The sequence below is a fragment of the Lepus europaeus genome, chromosome 15 (assembly GCF_033115175.1).
Source record: "Lepus europaeus isolate LE1 chromosome 15, mLepTim1.pri, whole genome shotgun sequence".
Classification (NCBI taxonomy): Eukaryota; Metazoa; Chordata; class Mammalia; order Lagomorpha; family Leporidae; genus Lepus; species Lepus europaeus.
In genome coordinates, this window is record NC_084841.1 from 52,972,631 (window position 1) to 52,989,931 (window position 17,301).

The following is a 17,301-nucleotide window of genomic DNA, read 5'->3' on the forward strand; positions in this document are numbered from 1 at the left end:
CCCAGGATCCTATGCATATATATACATATAGACATACACACACATATAAATGTAAAAAGGTTATTACTTTTATCATTGCTGACTTTATAAGGACAGTATATCATATATATTATTCTCATCTTGTTTTCACTCAACAAAACTCCCACAGAAATCTTTTATATCCATCAGATATATATTTAATTCATAATTTTAACACTACATAATATTCCAATGTGCATGTATCACAACAAACTGATTCCCTGACAGAGCATTAACTTTGTGTTTATAGTCTCTAGCCACAACAAACAAGGATGTAGTAAACATCTTTTTTATGTCTTCATGTACTAGTGCTTTCATTTCCATGGAACAGTTTTCCAGAGATGAAATTTTGCAGAATGAAATAAGCATTTGAATTTTAATAGAAGATGCCAGATGGAATGAACAAATATTATAAACTCTTGTAAAATTTTTGCTAGTCTGATAAGTAGAAATGAATATTTAAGATGGGAACTCACTTTTTTTTTTTTTTTTTTTTGACAGAGTTAGACAGTGAGAGAGAGAGACAGAGAGAAAGGTATTCCTTCCGTTGGTTCACTCCCCAAATGGCCGCTATGGCCGGCACGCTGCGCCGATCTGAATCCAGAAGCCAGGTGCTTCTTCCTGGTCTCCATGCGGGTGCAGGGCCCAGGCACTTGGGCCATCCTCTACTGCCTTCCCGGGCCACAGCAGAGAGCTGGATTCGACGAGGAGCAACCGAGACTAGAACCCAGCCCCATGTGGGATGCCGGGCACCACAGGCAGAGGATTAACCTAGTGAGCCACGGCACCGGCCCCGGAACTCACTTTCTTTGTTTCTTTTTCTTTCTTTTTTTTTTTTTTTTCTTAATTTGACAGAGTTAGACAGTGAGAGAGAGATACAAAGAGAAAGGTCTTCCTTCCGTTGTTTCACTCCCCAAATGGCCACTACGGCCGGAACTATGCTGATTCGAAGCCAGGAGCCAGGTGCTTCCTCCTGGTCTCCACGCGGGTGCAGGTGCCCAAGCACTTGGGCCATCCTCCACTGCCTTTCCAGGCTACAGCAGAGAGCTGGACTAGAAGAGGAGCAACCAGAACTAGAACTTGGTGCCCATATGGGATGCTGGCGTCACAGGTGGAGTATTAGCCAAGTGAGCCACGGTGCCAGCCCCAGAACTCACTTTCTATCTTATTGTCACTCTGCCTTTCAAATAAGTAAATAAATAAATCTTTAAAAATGGAAAAATCAAGATATGCTCAAAGAAAAATAAAGAGAAACAGTCATCAGCAGACCAACCATACAAGAATGGCTAAAAGAAATTTTTGAAATAGAAACAAGAGGGACTAGTGTTGTGGCACACAGCAGGTTAAGCTGCCACCTGTGATGCCAGCATCCCATATGAGTGCTGGTTCAAGTTGCTTCACTTCCAGTCCAGCTTTCTGCTAATATGCCTGGGAAAGCAGGGGAAGATGGCTCAAGTGCTTGCCTCTGCCATGCATGTAGGAGACCTGTATGGAGTTCTCGTCTCCTGGCTTCAGCCTGGCCAACCCCTGGACAATGTGGTCATTCAGGGAGTGAATAAAATAATGCATAGAAAGAAAGGAAAATGGAATAGCTTCCTGATATCAATGTAATGTAAACAATTTCAGAAAGTCTGAATCTTATAATTCTTTTGTAATCATTAAATTAATTTCTCATTAATTTGCTCACAAAAATACAAACTTAAAATGAATCTTACTTTTAGGTGTTTCTTTTTGCCATTGACTGAGTTCAGCAGTCAAACATTTCACTTGCATAATTAATAGTGAAAGCTTTAAAAGAAGAATAAGAGAATAAAACAAAGTTAGTTCTTATGAAATATGCATGGCTATTCATTGATAAAAATGAAGACAATCTCAATATTGTAACATGAGTTCCTAATATAAATAGCTAATAAAATAGCACACCCAAACTGTAAATAAATTATCACTACACTTTAAAAATGATTATATAACCTAATTATAGCTATTAAATTCACTTTATGCTCCTAATATAGTACTAAATGATAAATTCTGCTTTATCACTCAAAAGAAACTATGCATGTTAAGTTTATTTCATAAACACACTTTACAGCAAAAGAATAAATATCTCTTTCTTACCAATATTTTTAAAAACAAATTTGCTTAACATTCATTCTTTTTCCTCTCAATGCCTTTTCGGAAAAAGGCCACATTTAGGTGAGTAGCTAGAAATAAATTTAAATGCACATATGGAGACAATTATAAAACCTAGTTCTACAAGCTGCACATAAAAATCACTTTTCTACACAAGAGCATGTAAATTATGTATCCCTTAGTCAAAGGTAAAATAGATGAGTATGTTTTTGGTTTTAGTTATCTTCAGTCATTCTAATTTTTTTTTAAACTTTTATTTAATGAATATAAATTTCCAATGTACAGCTTATGGATTACAATGGCTTCCCCCTCCCGTAACTTCCCTCCCACCCGCAACCCTCCCCTCTCCCGCTCCCTCTCTCCTTCCATTCACATCAAGATTCATTTTCATTCTCTTTATATACAGAAGATCAATTTAGTATACATTAAGTAAAGATTTCAACAGTTTGCACCCACATAGAAACACAAAGTGAAACATACTGTTTGAGTACTAGTTATAGCATTAAATCAAAATGTGCAGTACATTAAGGACAGAGATCCCACATGAGGAGCAAGTGCACAGTGACTCCTGTTGTTGACCCAACAAATTGACACTCTAGTTTATGGCGCCAGTAACCACCCTAGACTCTTGTCATGAGTTGCCAAGGCTATGGAAGCCTTCCAAGTTCACTGACTCTGATCATATTTAGACAAGGTCATAAAAGATAGAGGGAGGATAGTAACCAATGATCCTAAGAGTGGCATTAACCAGGTCTGAACAATTATACAGCATTAAGTGGGGAAGAGGACCATCAGTACACACAGGTTGGGAGTAGAGCCATTGGAGGTAGAGTAGAGGTTATGATTACAAAGGAATGAGCCCCAAGTGTGCTAGACATGGTCTAGAACAAAGGACAGAGTCATTATTAGAGGAGCTAAGAAAGGTGCTGTCTAAGCTACAATTAAGTTTTCTGATTGAGAGGCAAATAGAACCTGACAGAAGGGGCTTGATAATAATCTGTTGGGCTTTAGGCCTTGTAAGTTAAGAGGCCCAGACCTATCTATCTCTTCACATGGGGTACATCCTAAGGGAGGTGTGAACCTCCTAGGGGAAGGCACTCTGTTGACTTTCATTACTTGGCTGGCCTGGGAGGAGAGCTGGCCAGGTAAAGGCAAGGGGCATCTCTAACAAGAAATTTACAGTTCTGCCTGCAATGTTGCTGACCCTAAAGATTTATTTATTTGGGGCCGGCGCTATGGCACAGCAATTTAAAGCCCTAGCCTGAAGCGCTGGTATCCCATATGGGCAATGGTTCTAATCCCAGCTGCTCCTCATCCAATCCAGCTCTCTGCTATGGCCTGGGATAGTAGAAGAAGATGGCCCAAGTGCTTGGGCCCCTGTACCCATATGGGAGACCCGGAAGAAGCTCCTGGCTTCAGATTGGCGCAGCTCTGGCCGTTGCGGCCATCTGGGGAGTAAACCAGCAGATAGAAGACTTCTCTCTCTGCCTACCTCTCTCTGTAACTCTGTCAAATAAATAAAATAAATCTTAAAAAAAAAGATTTATTTATTTGAAAGCCAGTCAGAGAGAGCGGAAGAGACAGAGAAAGAGAGAAAGAGATCTTCCATCTACTGGTCTATACCCCAAGATGGCTGCAAGCGGGCCAGGCCAAAGCCAGGAGCTCCATCTGCGTCTTCCATATCGGTGGCAGAAGCCCAAGTACTTGGGTCATCCTCCACAGCATTTTCCCAGGTACATTAGCAGAGAATTGGATCAGAAGTGGAGCAGTGGGGACTCAAACCAGCATTCATGCGGGATGCCAGCACCACAGGAGGTGCTGTACACTACAATGCAGGCTCCAGTCATTCTAATTCTGATCATTACAAATGGATGTATAATTTCTTGACTGATTAAGACCATAAGAGTAAGATACAGGGCTGGCACTGTGCGTAGTAGGCTAGGCCTCTGCCTGCAGCATCAGTATCCCATATGGGTGCCAGTTTATGTCCCAGCTGCTCCTCTTCTGGTTCGGCTCTCTGCTATGGCCTGTGAGAGCAGTGTAAGTGCTTGGGCCCTGTACCCATGTGGGAGACCTTGAAGAAGCTGCTGGATCCTGGATTCAGATCAGCTGTTGCAGCCATATGGGGAGTGAACCAACAGATGCAAGACAAGCCCCTCCCCACTGTGTCTCCCTCTTTACCTGTCTGTAACTCTGCCTCTCAAATAAATAAAATCTTAAAAAACAGAGAGAAAAATTCAATAGTGCTTTAAAAAAAACCTACTTATTTGAAAAGTAAAACATCAAAGAGAGAAGAGACAGGAAAAGAGAGAGAAAAAGAACAGAGAGAAAGAGAGAACAAGCATCCATCACTAGTTCACTTCCCAAATGCCTACAGCAGCCAGGTCTGGGCCAGGCTGAAGACAGGAGTCAGGAACTCCATCTTGATCTCCCACATAGATGGCAGGGGCCCAAGCACTTGAATCATCATCCACTGCCTTCCCAGGGAGCAGGAAGCTGGATTGGAAGCAGAACTGCCAAGACACAAATCAGCACTTTGATAAGGGTTTCCAACATTGAAAGCATTTGGGGAGTGAACCAGCAGATAGAGGATATTTCCATACCCATCTTCATATCTCTCTCTCTCTCTCTCTCTCTCTCTCATCATTGCGGCCATTTGGGGAGTGAACCAATAGATGTAGGATATCTGTATCACTCTCTCTCTCTCCGTAGCTCTGCCTTTCAAATAAATAAATATAGTTTAAAAAAAAAAAAAAAGGCAGCAGAAGCAGCAAGGCAAGATTTGAACCTAGCCACTTTGATGTGGAATGTAATATCCCAACATGAGACTTAATCACTAGCTCAAACACCTGCCCCAAAGTATATTTTTATTTTCTATTTATAATTTTTAATGTTACCTATTCAGATCAAAAACTGGCATTTCAAAAATGTAATAGGTATTAGAAGTGCTCTAAAGTGAGCACAAAAAAATGAAATAGGGATTTTTTTTAAAGGTGGAGTTAGAGAGGGAGACAGAGATCTTTTAAGATTTATTTATGTATATGAAAGGCAGAGTTACAGAGACAGAGAGAAGAGACAGAGAGGTCTTCCATCTGCTGGTTCATTCCTCAAATGGCCACAACAGCTGGAGTTGAGCTGGTCAAAGTCAGGAGCCAAGAGTTTCTGCCGGGTCTCCCACATGGGTGCAGGGGCCCAAGCACTTGGGCTATCTTCTGCTGCTTTCCCAGGAGCATTAGCAGGGAGCTGGAATGGAAGTGGAGCAGCTCGAACTGACACCCTTAGGGGATGCTGGTGCCACGAGCGGTGGCTCTACCCATTATACCACAATGCTGGCCCTGAACAGGTTATTTTTTTTTTTTTTTAACAAGGGATTTACTGATTTATTTGAAAGTTAGAGAAGGAGACAGAGATCTTCCATCCATCAGTTCATTCCCCAGATGGCCACAAAAGCCATGGCTGGGCTAGAACAAAGCCAGGAGCCAGAAGTTTCATCTTGCTCTTCCACAAGGGCAATAGGGGCCCAAACACCTAGGCTATCAACTATTGCTTTTCCTAGGCCATTAGCAGAAAACTGGATGAGAAGTAATCGGAATGGGAATGCAGCCCTTATGGGCTGCTGCCAGCCCCCAAAACAGGTATTATGGCACTCTGGAGAAATTTTAAAAGTTCATGAAAATTTTGCATTATTAAAAAACTATGCCTGGGGTACCAGTGTTGTGGCACATTGGGTTAGGCCACAGTCTGTGACACCAGCAATCCATAAGGGTGCAGGTTGGTTCAAGTCCTGGCTGCTCTACTTCTAATCCAGAAGACCCGGATAGGGTTCTAAACTCCTAGCTTCAGGCTGGCGTAGTCCCAGCCATTTGGGGAATGAACCAACAGATGGAAGATCTCTGTTTCTCTCTCTCTCTCTACCTCTGCTATTCCAATAAAATAAATAAATCTTTTTTTTATTTAAAACATTTTTTAAAGATTTGAAAGGAATTAGAGAGGGAAGGAGAGACAGAGAGAAAGAAAGATCCTACATCCACTGATTCACTCCTCAAATGGCCTCAACGGCCGGAGCTGGACCCATCCAAAGCCAGGAGCCAAGAGCTTCTTCCAGGTCTCCCACATAGGTACAGGGGGCTAAGGGATTAGGCTGCTTTCCCAGGAGCATCTGCAGGGAGCTAGATCAGAAGTAGAGCAGCCTGGACTTGAACCAGCACTGATATGAAATGCCAGCATTGCAGGCGGTGGCTAGACCCGCTATGCTATAGTGCTGACCCCAATAAATAAATCTCTTTTTTTTTTTTAAAGATTTTATTTATTTATTTGAGAGGTAGAGTTATAGACAGTGAAAGAGAGAGAGAGAAAGCTCTTTCTTCCATTGGTTCACTCCCCAAATGGCCGTAACGGCCGGAGATACGCCGATCCGAAGCCAGGAGCCAGGTGCCAGGTGCTTCTTCCTGGTCTCCCACGCAGGTGCAGGGGCCCAACCACTTGGGCCATCCTCCACTGCCTTCCCAGGCCACAGCAGAGAGCTGAACTGGAAGAGAAGCAACCAGGACTAGAACCAGCGCGGGATGCCGGCGCTGCAGGTGGAGGATTAACCTAGTGTGCCACGGCGCCAGCCACTCCAATAAATAAATCTTAAAAAAAAAAAAAGAAAAAAGAAAAAACTATGCATGGAGCAAGTATTCTTATATTTACTCTACAAGAGCACCACAGTAGCTCAAAGGCCGTTTTATATTCTACATTACCTACTGAAATAAGAAAAAAAAAATCCAATTGTCCCTTTGAAAACTACATAAATTATATAAAAATGTATTTACAATTACTCAAAATTTTTACCAAGAGAATTTTTTCAATAAGAATGTGAAAAGTTTTTGTAAACTATAAAGTGAGTTATAAGTTTTTTGTTGCTGTTAGTTCATATCTTTTATCAACTCCTTATACACATTTACTTGTGTTCTGCTTTACTAAAGCAATAGGTCAGCCAACATTTGCCACAATAATGTAGCTAGCAATAAAACTCCAGCATCATATCTACGTATGGGCTCTCCTGACAAAGGCAAGTAATTATGCCATTCTAGTCCACCTTATAGTACTTCCAAACAGTCATCCTAATCTTCTTTATCTAACACTTACTATTCTTGGCAGTGGTGTAAGATTTTTTAGCACCACCAAGAAGTTTCAACACATGAAGAGTAGTTTCCGCTTAAACATTATAGTCAGATAACATATTTTGGTGATCAGGAAGAATTCCTTCCTTATCCTGGATCTTGGCTTCTGCATTTTCTTTTGCATCCAAAGTTTCAAACTCAAGAATGATGATATTTCCCATAATGGTTTTTATGAAAATCTGCTTCTTGGTGGCAGTACCACTGTACATGCCAATCAGAGAGGGCTATAAATGTTTTATTATTACTAAGAAAGAATCACAAATTTTAAAAGTAGCATTTAAAATAGATACAATTACTATTTATAAAGGTATTCATTTAATTTCTATTCATATAGGTCAAAACATGGAACTACTGACACTCATTTCTAACCTATAAAAAACTAGTACAACCTCATACTATAACAACAAAGCACAACTCTCAGTCTGCCAAAGCCTGACAAGGCAAAATATTCAAATTATTTATCATGCTGTAAAATCAATGATTCTTCTAAAATATAAAATAACAGTATTACTTCATTTAAATATAAACACTTAATAAATTTACCATTTTCTCAGTTAAAATATCTAACTTCTTGCTCTAGAAAGTATTTCAAGTTGAAATATGAATGTTTTAAAGTTAATAGGCATGCAGAAAAGAGTGAACAAAGCAAGCCTAAGACTGCTATGATTGTTTTAAAGATATAGTTCTTGTATTTATTTATTGCATTTTATTTGAAAAGCAGAGCAACAGATTGAGAGTGACAGTGAGAGAGAGAGAGACAGAGAATTCTATCTGCTGGTTCCCTCCCCAAATGGCCACCGCAACAGCCTGGGACTCAACTGGGGCCTCTCTAATGAGTGACAGAACCCAAGAACTTGAGCCATCATCTGCTTCCTCTCAGGGTACACATTAGTAGAAAGATTGATTGGAGGGCCAGCGCTGTGGCATAGCAGGTAAAGCCACCACCTGCAGTGCCGGCATTCCATATGGTCGTAAGGTTTGAGTCCTGGCTGCTCCACTTCCAATCCAGCTCTCTGCTATGGCCTGATAGCAGTAAAAGATGGCCTGTGTCCTTGGGCCCCTGCACCCACGTGGGAGATCCGGAAGAAGCTCCTGGCTCCTGGCTTCAGATTGATGCAGCTCCAGCCATTGAGGTCAAATGGGGAGTGAACCAGCAGATGGAAGACCTCTCTCTCTCTCTGCCTCTCCTTCCCTCTCTATGTAACTCTGACTTCCAAATAAATAAATAAATCTTAAAAAAAAAAAGAAAGAATGATGGATTGGAAAGAGATGAAACTTGAATCCAGACACTCAGATATGGGATGCAGTATACCAAGCAGTAGAATAACCTCCTGAGCCACAACGCCCACCCTAACTGCTACCCTTGGAAAGGCCAACTTGGCAAGGCAGGCAAAAGCTTGGTATATGGCAACTTGGATTTCAAGACAGTTCCCACCAACAAATTGTTAAGAACAACTCAACATGCAAAAATTGTTTGTGCAAAGAGTTTATGCTGAGCTCTGCTTTCCTTCTGGTAGTCTGGTACTTCCATACTTGCCAGGCAGAGGGTGCTTATATGACCTGTTTCCACTAAAAACATTAGGGACTGAGTATCTAACAGAGTCAATGATACAAAATATCTCAAGTTTCAGAAACTTGCTATTGGAAGAATTAAGTAGGCTTTGTATGACTCTACTGGGAGAGAAATTCTGCAAGTGCTTGGTTTCCTCCAAACTTTATCCCATTACTCTTCCTTGCTGATTTTACTCTGCATCATTTTACTGAATAAATCTTAGCCATGAGAACACTATATACTGAGTCCAGTGACTCTTCCTAAAGAATCATCAAATCTGAGAGATCTTGGGATCCTCAACAAAATAGGAAAAGCCACATACTATGGCTGCTTTGCATACTGTTACTATCGACCATTTCAGGACACTGCACATTTACAACTACGTAAGTACTCCCCTCAAAGCCTGTGATTGGCTTACTACATACATGAAAACCATTCAGGATGCTTGTAGTACAAGCCTTAGTGATTTTCACAGTTTCTACCAAACAGAAACCACATTTCCCAAGGAAACTAGATCATATTTTACTGAGGATACTTTCATAATGCTTTTCCAAATACAATATTCAGTTTTACTCTAAGTAACACAGCTGTATATTTATTTACAGATTCTAAGTATTTTTACAGGCACAAAAGATGACTTAATTCTTTATCACCAATTTTTAGAGTAAGAATCTATATATGTACTTCCAAAAGTGAAAAATCTATTTTCTCCTCCTTTATCTCTTATTTCTTATTGAGTATGTTTATCAATTTTTCCATATCTTAATAATCAATTAAAGGAACTATTCTTGACACCAAACTTGGATAACAGGACTATTTAAAAAAAAAAAAAAAAAAAAAAAAACCCTGTGAAGTAGGCATTGTGATTGCTTCCTTTAAAAAAAAAAAAAAAGACTTATTTATTTGAAAGGCAGAATTACGGGGCAGGGAGTGAGGCAAGGAGAGGGAAGGGAATACAAAGAGAGAGTTCTTCCATCTGCTGGTTCACTCCCCAAATGGCCACAATGCCAGGCTGGGCCAGACCAAAGCCAGAAGCCAGGAGCTTCACCTGAGTCACCCACATGGCTGTAGGGACCCAAGTTCCTGGGCCATCTTCTGCTGCTTTCCCAGGCACCTATATGGGATGCCAGCCCTGCAGACAGCAGCTTTACCTGCTACTCCACTGCTCTGGCTCCAAGAGGAGTATCTTCAACTTGGTTCTTTTGTCTTTTGACATGACTTCATTAGTGATGGAGAATTTATATTGGAATCACCTATGTTTCAACTTTGTCCTTAGAATCTCTATCACTAAAATTTTTAACTTTTTCTATGGTGAAATGCATCTAACTTTTCTTTATAATGCCTAATTTCTATTATTAACTAAGAAGTTTTACCCTCTCCCTCCCTAACTTCCATAAATACTCTCCAAGCTTTCCTTACAAGTTTTGATAATCCATTTGAAATTTCCAATATATGTAATAAAGGACAGAGGTCCAATTTCATTTTCTTCCATATGAAAACCTAGCTGTATCACTGCCACTTAACTAATTCACCCCTTTCTCACTATCTGAACTATCATCTTTTTCCAATTTTAAACTCTTAATCTGTTCTATTGATCCAGTGATCTGTTCTTAAACCAATTCTACAACTGTGATTGCTAAAATGATACTTTAATCCTTTTTTCAAAGCCTGAGGTAAAACCAATTAAGAATCTATAAACTGATTCCAAGATGGCAGAATAGGGAAGGAACTTACTACTCTAGTCTAGGGGAAGATAGTTATAAAAAAAAAAAAAAGAAGAAGAAGAAGAAGAAGAGAGTGCTATCTCTGAATCTCTGAGAAGAGTTAAGGAGAAAATTGCAGAGGAAACTCCACACAAATTAGAGGGACACCATGGATTTACATGGAGTGTGTGGACGTGCACAATTCAGGACCCCAGCAGCCAAGAACCTCAGCACCAGCTTTGGAGAACGAGGTGAGACCAGACTGCAGCAATCCCAATCACTGGTAATAAAACTGCAGGAAAAGCCTGGCATGAAGCCTGCTTAGAGCACATTGGGTGACAGAGTACCAGCCAACATTGAGGGGAAAAAGGAGCGGGGAGCACATTTCTCTCTACCTGACCACTTGGCATCAGCATCCTGTAACTAGCTGAGAGAGGGTGGGCACCATTATGGACATGCATAACAGCTACACAGCAACCAGCTGAGAGGAGACAACTGAGTCTGGCTAGGAGAACTGACAGGGGGATGGGCACACGTGATTGTGAGAGCCCTGTGTGTTGTGACTGTGAAAACACTAGGCTGTGTGGGAGGGCACAGGGTGTGGCTGGGTCTCTGAGAAGTCAATGTGGGTGGCTCCACACTCTCAGATCCATTGTGTGGTCCTTGTGGCAGTGTGGATGAATACTGTACCTACTGGGGCTAATGCCCGGGCATTGATATCCTTGGAGGAGAGGAGGCAAGTGAAAGACTATGCCAACAAAGCTGATCAAACCCTTCCCTCTGGAAAAAAAAAAAACACCAGATTTATCATGCGTAAGTTGGGTATCACCTTGGACACTCCCCTCAATCTGGAGCACTGAACAGAGCTCCCTGGCAACACCAGTGACAAACCTCTAGGTATTCACTATAAGAGCAGACACTCCACTAAGCCACAGAGGATTATGTCAAAGATAAAAGTCATCACAGGGGGAAAAAAATGACCAAGAAGTAACTTCATACATGCTTAAAAATAAATAAAGAAATTCAAGAAATAATAAGGAAGACAATGACACTTCCAAAGGAACACAACACTTCAATACTAGAATGAGAGGATGAAGAGTCTGAAGAAATGCCAGAAATGGAATTCAAAAAAATTGACCACAGGATTACATAGAAGTAATCAGAAGCAAATCCATGAATTAAAGAAATGCAAACATAACATGAATGAAAAATTTTGCCATGAAATTGAGATTTTAAAGAGAAATCAAAATAAAATATTAGAAATGAAGAATTCAATAGATCAAATAAAAAATGTGTGGGAAAGCCTAACAGCAGACTTGGTGAGGCAGAAGAAAGAATATCTGAGTTAGAAGACAAATCTGTGGAAATTTTACACTCAGATCAAAACAAAAAAAAAAAAAAAAAAGGAAAAAGGAAAAAGAAAAGAATAGAAAAGAAAAAAAATCCACAGACAAGAAATTAGAAAACTTAAAAACAGTGTTAGAACTATGAAATGACCCAACATACAGGTCTTAGGAGTTCCTGAAGATGCTGAAAGAGAGAATGAATTAGAAAGCCTTTTTAGCACAGAAAACTTTCCTAATTTGGAGAAGGAAAGGGACATCCAAGTACAGGAAGCACACATAATGCCTAATAGAAATGACCAGAAAAGATCTTTACCATGACACGCTGTAGTAAAACTCTCTACAGTAAAACATAAAGAAAAGATTCAAAAATGTGCATGAGAGAAACACCAAATTACTTTCAGAAGATCACGAATTAGACTAACAGACTAACAGCGGATTTCTCATCAGAAACCCTCCAGGCTAGGAGAGAATGAAGAGACATATTCCAAATCTTAAGAAAGAAAAATTGTCAACCCAGAATACTGTACGCTGCAAATCTCTCATTTATGAATGAAGGTGACATAGAGACCTACCATAATAAACAGAAATTTAAAGAATTTGTCATCACTCAGCCTTACAAAAGATGCTTAAGGGTATGCTACATACAGAAACACAGAAACATAGTCATCACTATGAAAGAAGGAGGAGGCAAAAATTTCTCCCACTAAAAGCACAAAGGAAATATGGGAATATTTATGGAAATGGAAAAATGGCAGGGCCAATTCATGACTTATCATTAGTCACCTTGAATATAAATGGCCTAAACTCTCCAGTTAAAAGACACATTGGCTCAATGGATTCACAAACAAAACCCATCTATTTGCTGCCTACAAGAAACACATCTCACCAAAGAAACACACAGAATGAAAGTGAAAGGGTGGAAAAAGATATTCCATGGTAACAGAAAGCAAAAAAGAGCTGGTGTAGCCATCTTAATATCAGACAAACTAGACTTTAATACAAAAACTATTAAAAGAGACAAAGACATTACGAAATGATTAAGGGATCAGTTCAAAAGATATGATTTTTGTAAATGTATATGCACATACAAAAGGTCACATGTTATTAAAAGAAATGTTAGGGGCTGGTGCTGTGGCCTAGCAAGTAAAGCCGCCACCCGCAGTGCCAGCATCCCATGTGGGCACCAGTTCAAGTCCCTGCTGCTCCTCTTCCATTCCAGCTCTCTGCTATGGCCCAGGAAAGCAGCAGAAGATGGCCCAAGTCCTTGGGTCCCTGCACCCACGTGGAAGACCTGGAAGAAGCACTTGGTTCCTGGCTTTGGAACGGCGCAGCTCCAGCCGTTACAGCCAACTCGGGAGTGAACCAGTGGATGGAAGGCCTTTCTCTCTCCCTGCCTCTCCTTCTCTCTCTGTGTAATTCTGCCTTTCAAGTAAATAAATAAATCTTTAAAAAAAAAATAAATTTAAATGGTTCTAAAAGCAGATATAGACTCCAATACAAGAGTAATAGGGGACATCAATACTCCATTTTCAGCAAAGAACAATCAACCAGACAGAAAACCAGAAAAAGAAACAACAGAATTAATCAACACTATAGACTAAATGGATGTAATGGAATTTTTCATCCTACAGTTGCAGAATATACATTCTTCTCACCAGTGCATGGAGCTTTCTCTAGCATAGACTATATGCTAGGCCTTAAAGCAAGTCTCAGCAAATTCAAACAAATCAAAATCATACCATGCATCTTTCATAACCACAATGGAATGAAGCTAGAAATCAATAACTCAACACAGAACATATGTAAACACATAGACTGACCAACATGCTCCTAAATGAACAGTGGGTCATTGAAGAAATAAAAAAATTTCTGGAAACGAATGAAGCTGATAATACAATATATCAAAATTTATGGGATACAGCAAAAGCAGTGTTAACAGGAAAGTTTATAGCAACTGGTGCCTATATCAACAAATTAGAAAGGCATCAAATAAATGAGTTATCAATGCATCTCAAGGACCTAGAAAAACAAAAGCAAACCAAATCCAAAACTAGTAGAGAAAAGAAATAATTAAAATTAGAGAAGAAATCAGCAAAATTGAAACAAAAATATAGAAGATCAGCAAAAAGGCTGAGTTTTTGAAAAAATAAACAAAATTAACACACCATTGGCCCAACTTATCAAAAAAAAATGAAGTAGCAGACCAAAATCAATAAAATCAGAGATGAAAAAGGAAATTAACAACAGATACCACAGAAATAAAAAGAATCATCAGAAATTACTACAAAGAGCTGTATGCCAACAAATCAGGAAACATGGAAGAAATGGATAGATTTCTGGACACATACAACAAACAAAACCAGATTTCAAGACATATTACAGGACAGTTATAATCAAAACAGCCTGGTACTGGTACAAAAACAGATTGATAGAACAATGAAATTGAATAGAAATGCCAGAAATCAACCCATGCATCTACAACCAAATTATCTTTGACAAAGGAGCTAAAATCAGTCCCTGGAGTAGTCTCTCAATAAATGGTGCTAGGAAAACAGGATTTCCACATGCATAGGTATGAAGCAAGACCCCTACCTTTCACCTTACACAAAAATCCACTCAAAATCGATCAAAGACCTAAATCTATGACCCAATACCATTAAATTATTAGAGAACATTGGGGGAATCCTGCAAGACATTGGCATAGGCAGAGTTCGTGGAAAAGACCCCAATGGCACAGGCAATCTAAGCCAAAATTGACAAGTTGGATTATATCAAATTGAGAAGCTTCTGCACTACAAAAGAAATATTCAGTAAAGTGAAGAGGCAACTGGCATAACAGAAGAAATTATTTGCAAATTGCACAACTGATAAACAATTAATAATCAGCCGGTGCCACGGCTCAATAGGCTAATCCTCCACCTTGCGGCACCGGCACACCGAGTTCTAGTCCTGGTTGGGGCGCCAGATTCTGCCCCGGTTGCCCCTCTTCCAGGCCAGCTCTCTGCTATGGCCCGGGAGTGCAGTGGAGGATGGCCCAAGTGCTTAGGCCCTGCACCGGTATGGGAGACCAGGAGAAGCACCTGGCTCCTGCCTTCGGATCGGCGCAGTGCGCCGGCCATAGCACACTGGCCACGGCGGCCATTGGAGGGTGAACCAACGGCAAAAGGAAGACCTTTCTCTCTGTCTCTCTCTCTCTGTCCATTCTGCCTGTCAAAAAAAAAAAAAAAAAGAATTAATAATCAGACTATATAAAGAGCTCAAGAAAGTCAACAACAAAACAAACAACCCAGTTAGGAATGAACAAAGGACTTAAACAGACATTTTTCAAAAGAGGAAATCCAAGTGGCCAACAGCACATGAAAAAATGCTCAGGATCACTAACCATCAGGGAAATGTAAATCAAAACCACAATGAGATTTCACCTCATCCCCAGTACAGGCTTTCATACCAAAATCAACAAAGAACAAATGCTGGCAGGAATGTGGGTAAAAAGGTACCCTAATACACTGTTGGTGGGAATGCAAACTGGTACAGCCATTGTGGAAGACTTTATGGAGATATTTCAGCAATCTGAACATAGACCTTTGATATGATTGAGCCATCCCACAACTGGGAATTTACCCAAAACAAATGAAATCAGCATATGAAAGAGTTACCTATACCCCCATGTTTATTGCAGCTCAATTCACAATCGCTAAGATAAGGAATCAACCCAAATGTCCATCTACTTAGATGTGATAAAGAAATTATCGGATACGTATACCATGAGATACTACACAGCAGTAAAAACAGAAAATGAAATCCTATTGTTTGCAACAAAATGGATTGGAAAACATTCTTGGTGAAATAAGCTAGTTCCAGAAGGACAAACGCTACATGTTCTCTCTGACCTGTGGTAACTAATAAAGTACCTAAAAAGTAATCTATAGAAGTGAAATTGATACTTTAAGATGCAATGTGTTACAACAGAACTTGTCTTGATTGTTGAGGAACAGCTTTGTTTTTTTCATACTATTTGTTGAACTCTTAGTATAGAGCTAATCATATTTGAAAATAGATCTTAGTTAAAAAATAAGAATACGAAAAGTGAGGAGGAAGTAGGGTGGCACTGCAGGTAGGGTAGGAAAAATCACTATATTTCTAAAGTTGTATTCATGAAAAGCATGAAGTTTGTATACCTTTTATAAAAGGTTCCTTGGAAAAATGCTAAAGATAGATATGAAAAGAAAATTTAAAAATAGATTCTATAGAAATAGTAAAGTATGGATGGATATTATATCTACAACAAAGTAGGATCATCTTGCTCTAAATTTTAAAATAGCAAAGAACAAGCAATTCACATCAGTGTTAAATGTATGTTATGTTAAAAGAAAATAATAAAGAAAATGCTCTCTATTGATAGCTTGTTCTAAAAACTTTTTAGAATATTTCTTCTAACTCTTAAATCAGAAACAGGGAATTTTCCAAATGATGAAGCATCTCAATATTAACAAAGCTTTTATATTGGGATAAATATAGACAGAAACAGCTCTTTTCCAAAAAACAATGAATTCTACTTAACTTAGGAAGAAAAAATATTCATACCTGAGCATTTGAATCAGTGAGTGTCTCAGCTCCAATAAGCGATAATTTATTCTGACACTTGATTTAAAAAATAAAGAAAAACAATATTGTTATGACTCACAATTTCCTTCCCCTCCCCTTTGCATACTATAACTCAGAGACAATTTTCTTTCCTCACCTTTATAGCACTCCAATGTAATGTTCCTCTAAAATAGTAGTCAAACATTTAAGAAAAGAGTTTGTTTATATTCTTTGTAAGCAAGAGGACCGGAAAACAGTCCAACAGGTTACAAAGCAAACATATCAGAAGAAAAAAGGGATAAAAAAATGAAGGAAAAAGAACAAAAACTAATAGCTATGGTGAGTTAGAAGACAGAGTAGAAAAAAATTGAAGACAAAGATATTGAAAGGGAAAGAAATATAGAAAAATGGCAAAATAGAAAATAATGATAGGACTGGCAACGTGGTGTACAAGGCTAAGCCCTTGCCTGCAACACTGGCATCCCATATGGGCTCTGGTTCATGTCCCAACTGCTCTTCTGATCCAGCTCTCTGCTTGTGGCCTGGAAAAGCAGTACAATACAGCCCAAGTGCTTGGGCTCCTGCACCTGCATGGGAAACTGAGAACAAGCTCCTAGTTCCTGGCTTCAGATTGACCCAATTTCAGTTGTTGGGGCCATTTAAGGAGTGAACCAGCAGATGAAAGATCTTTCTCTCTGTTTCTCCTCTCTCTGTCTGTAATTCCCTCTCAAATAAATCTTAAAAAAAAAATAAGATAATTAAGATCGTAAGAGAACAATGCCTCAAAGAGACACTGCTTCTGT

At 39.5% G+C, this 17,301-nt stretch overlaps 1 protein-coding gene across 4 annotated transcripts in view; it reads right to left on the reverse strand.

The window, feature by feature from the left end:
- CENPK (centromere protein K) overlaps positions 1-17,301 on the reverse strand; it is a 47,206-nt gene that overhangs the window by 19,069 nt on the left and 10,836 nt on the right. For all 4 annotated transcript variants that reach the window (XM_062212115.1, XM_062212116.1, XM_062212118.1 and 1 more), the window contains exons 3-4: positions 16,499-16,555; positions 1,734-1,806 (exon numbers count right to left, since the gene is read on the reverse strand). In XM_062212115.1, the coding sequence (XP_062068099.1) occupies positions 1,734-1,806; positions 16,499-16,555 (130 nt within the window). The remainder of the gene's footprint in view (positions 1-1,733; positions 1,807-16,498; positions 16,556-17,301) is intronic.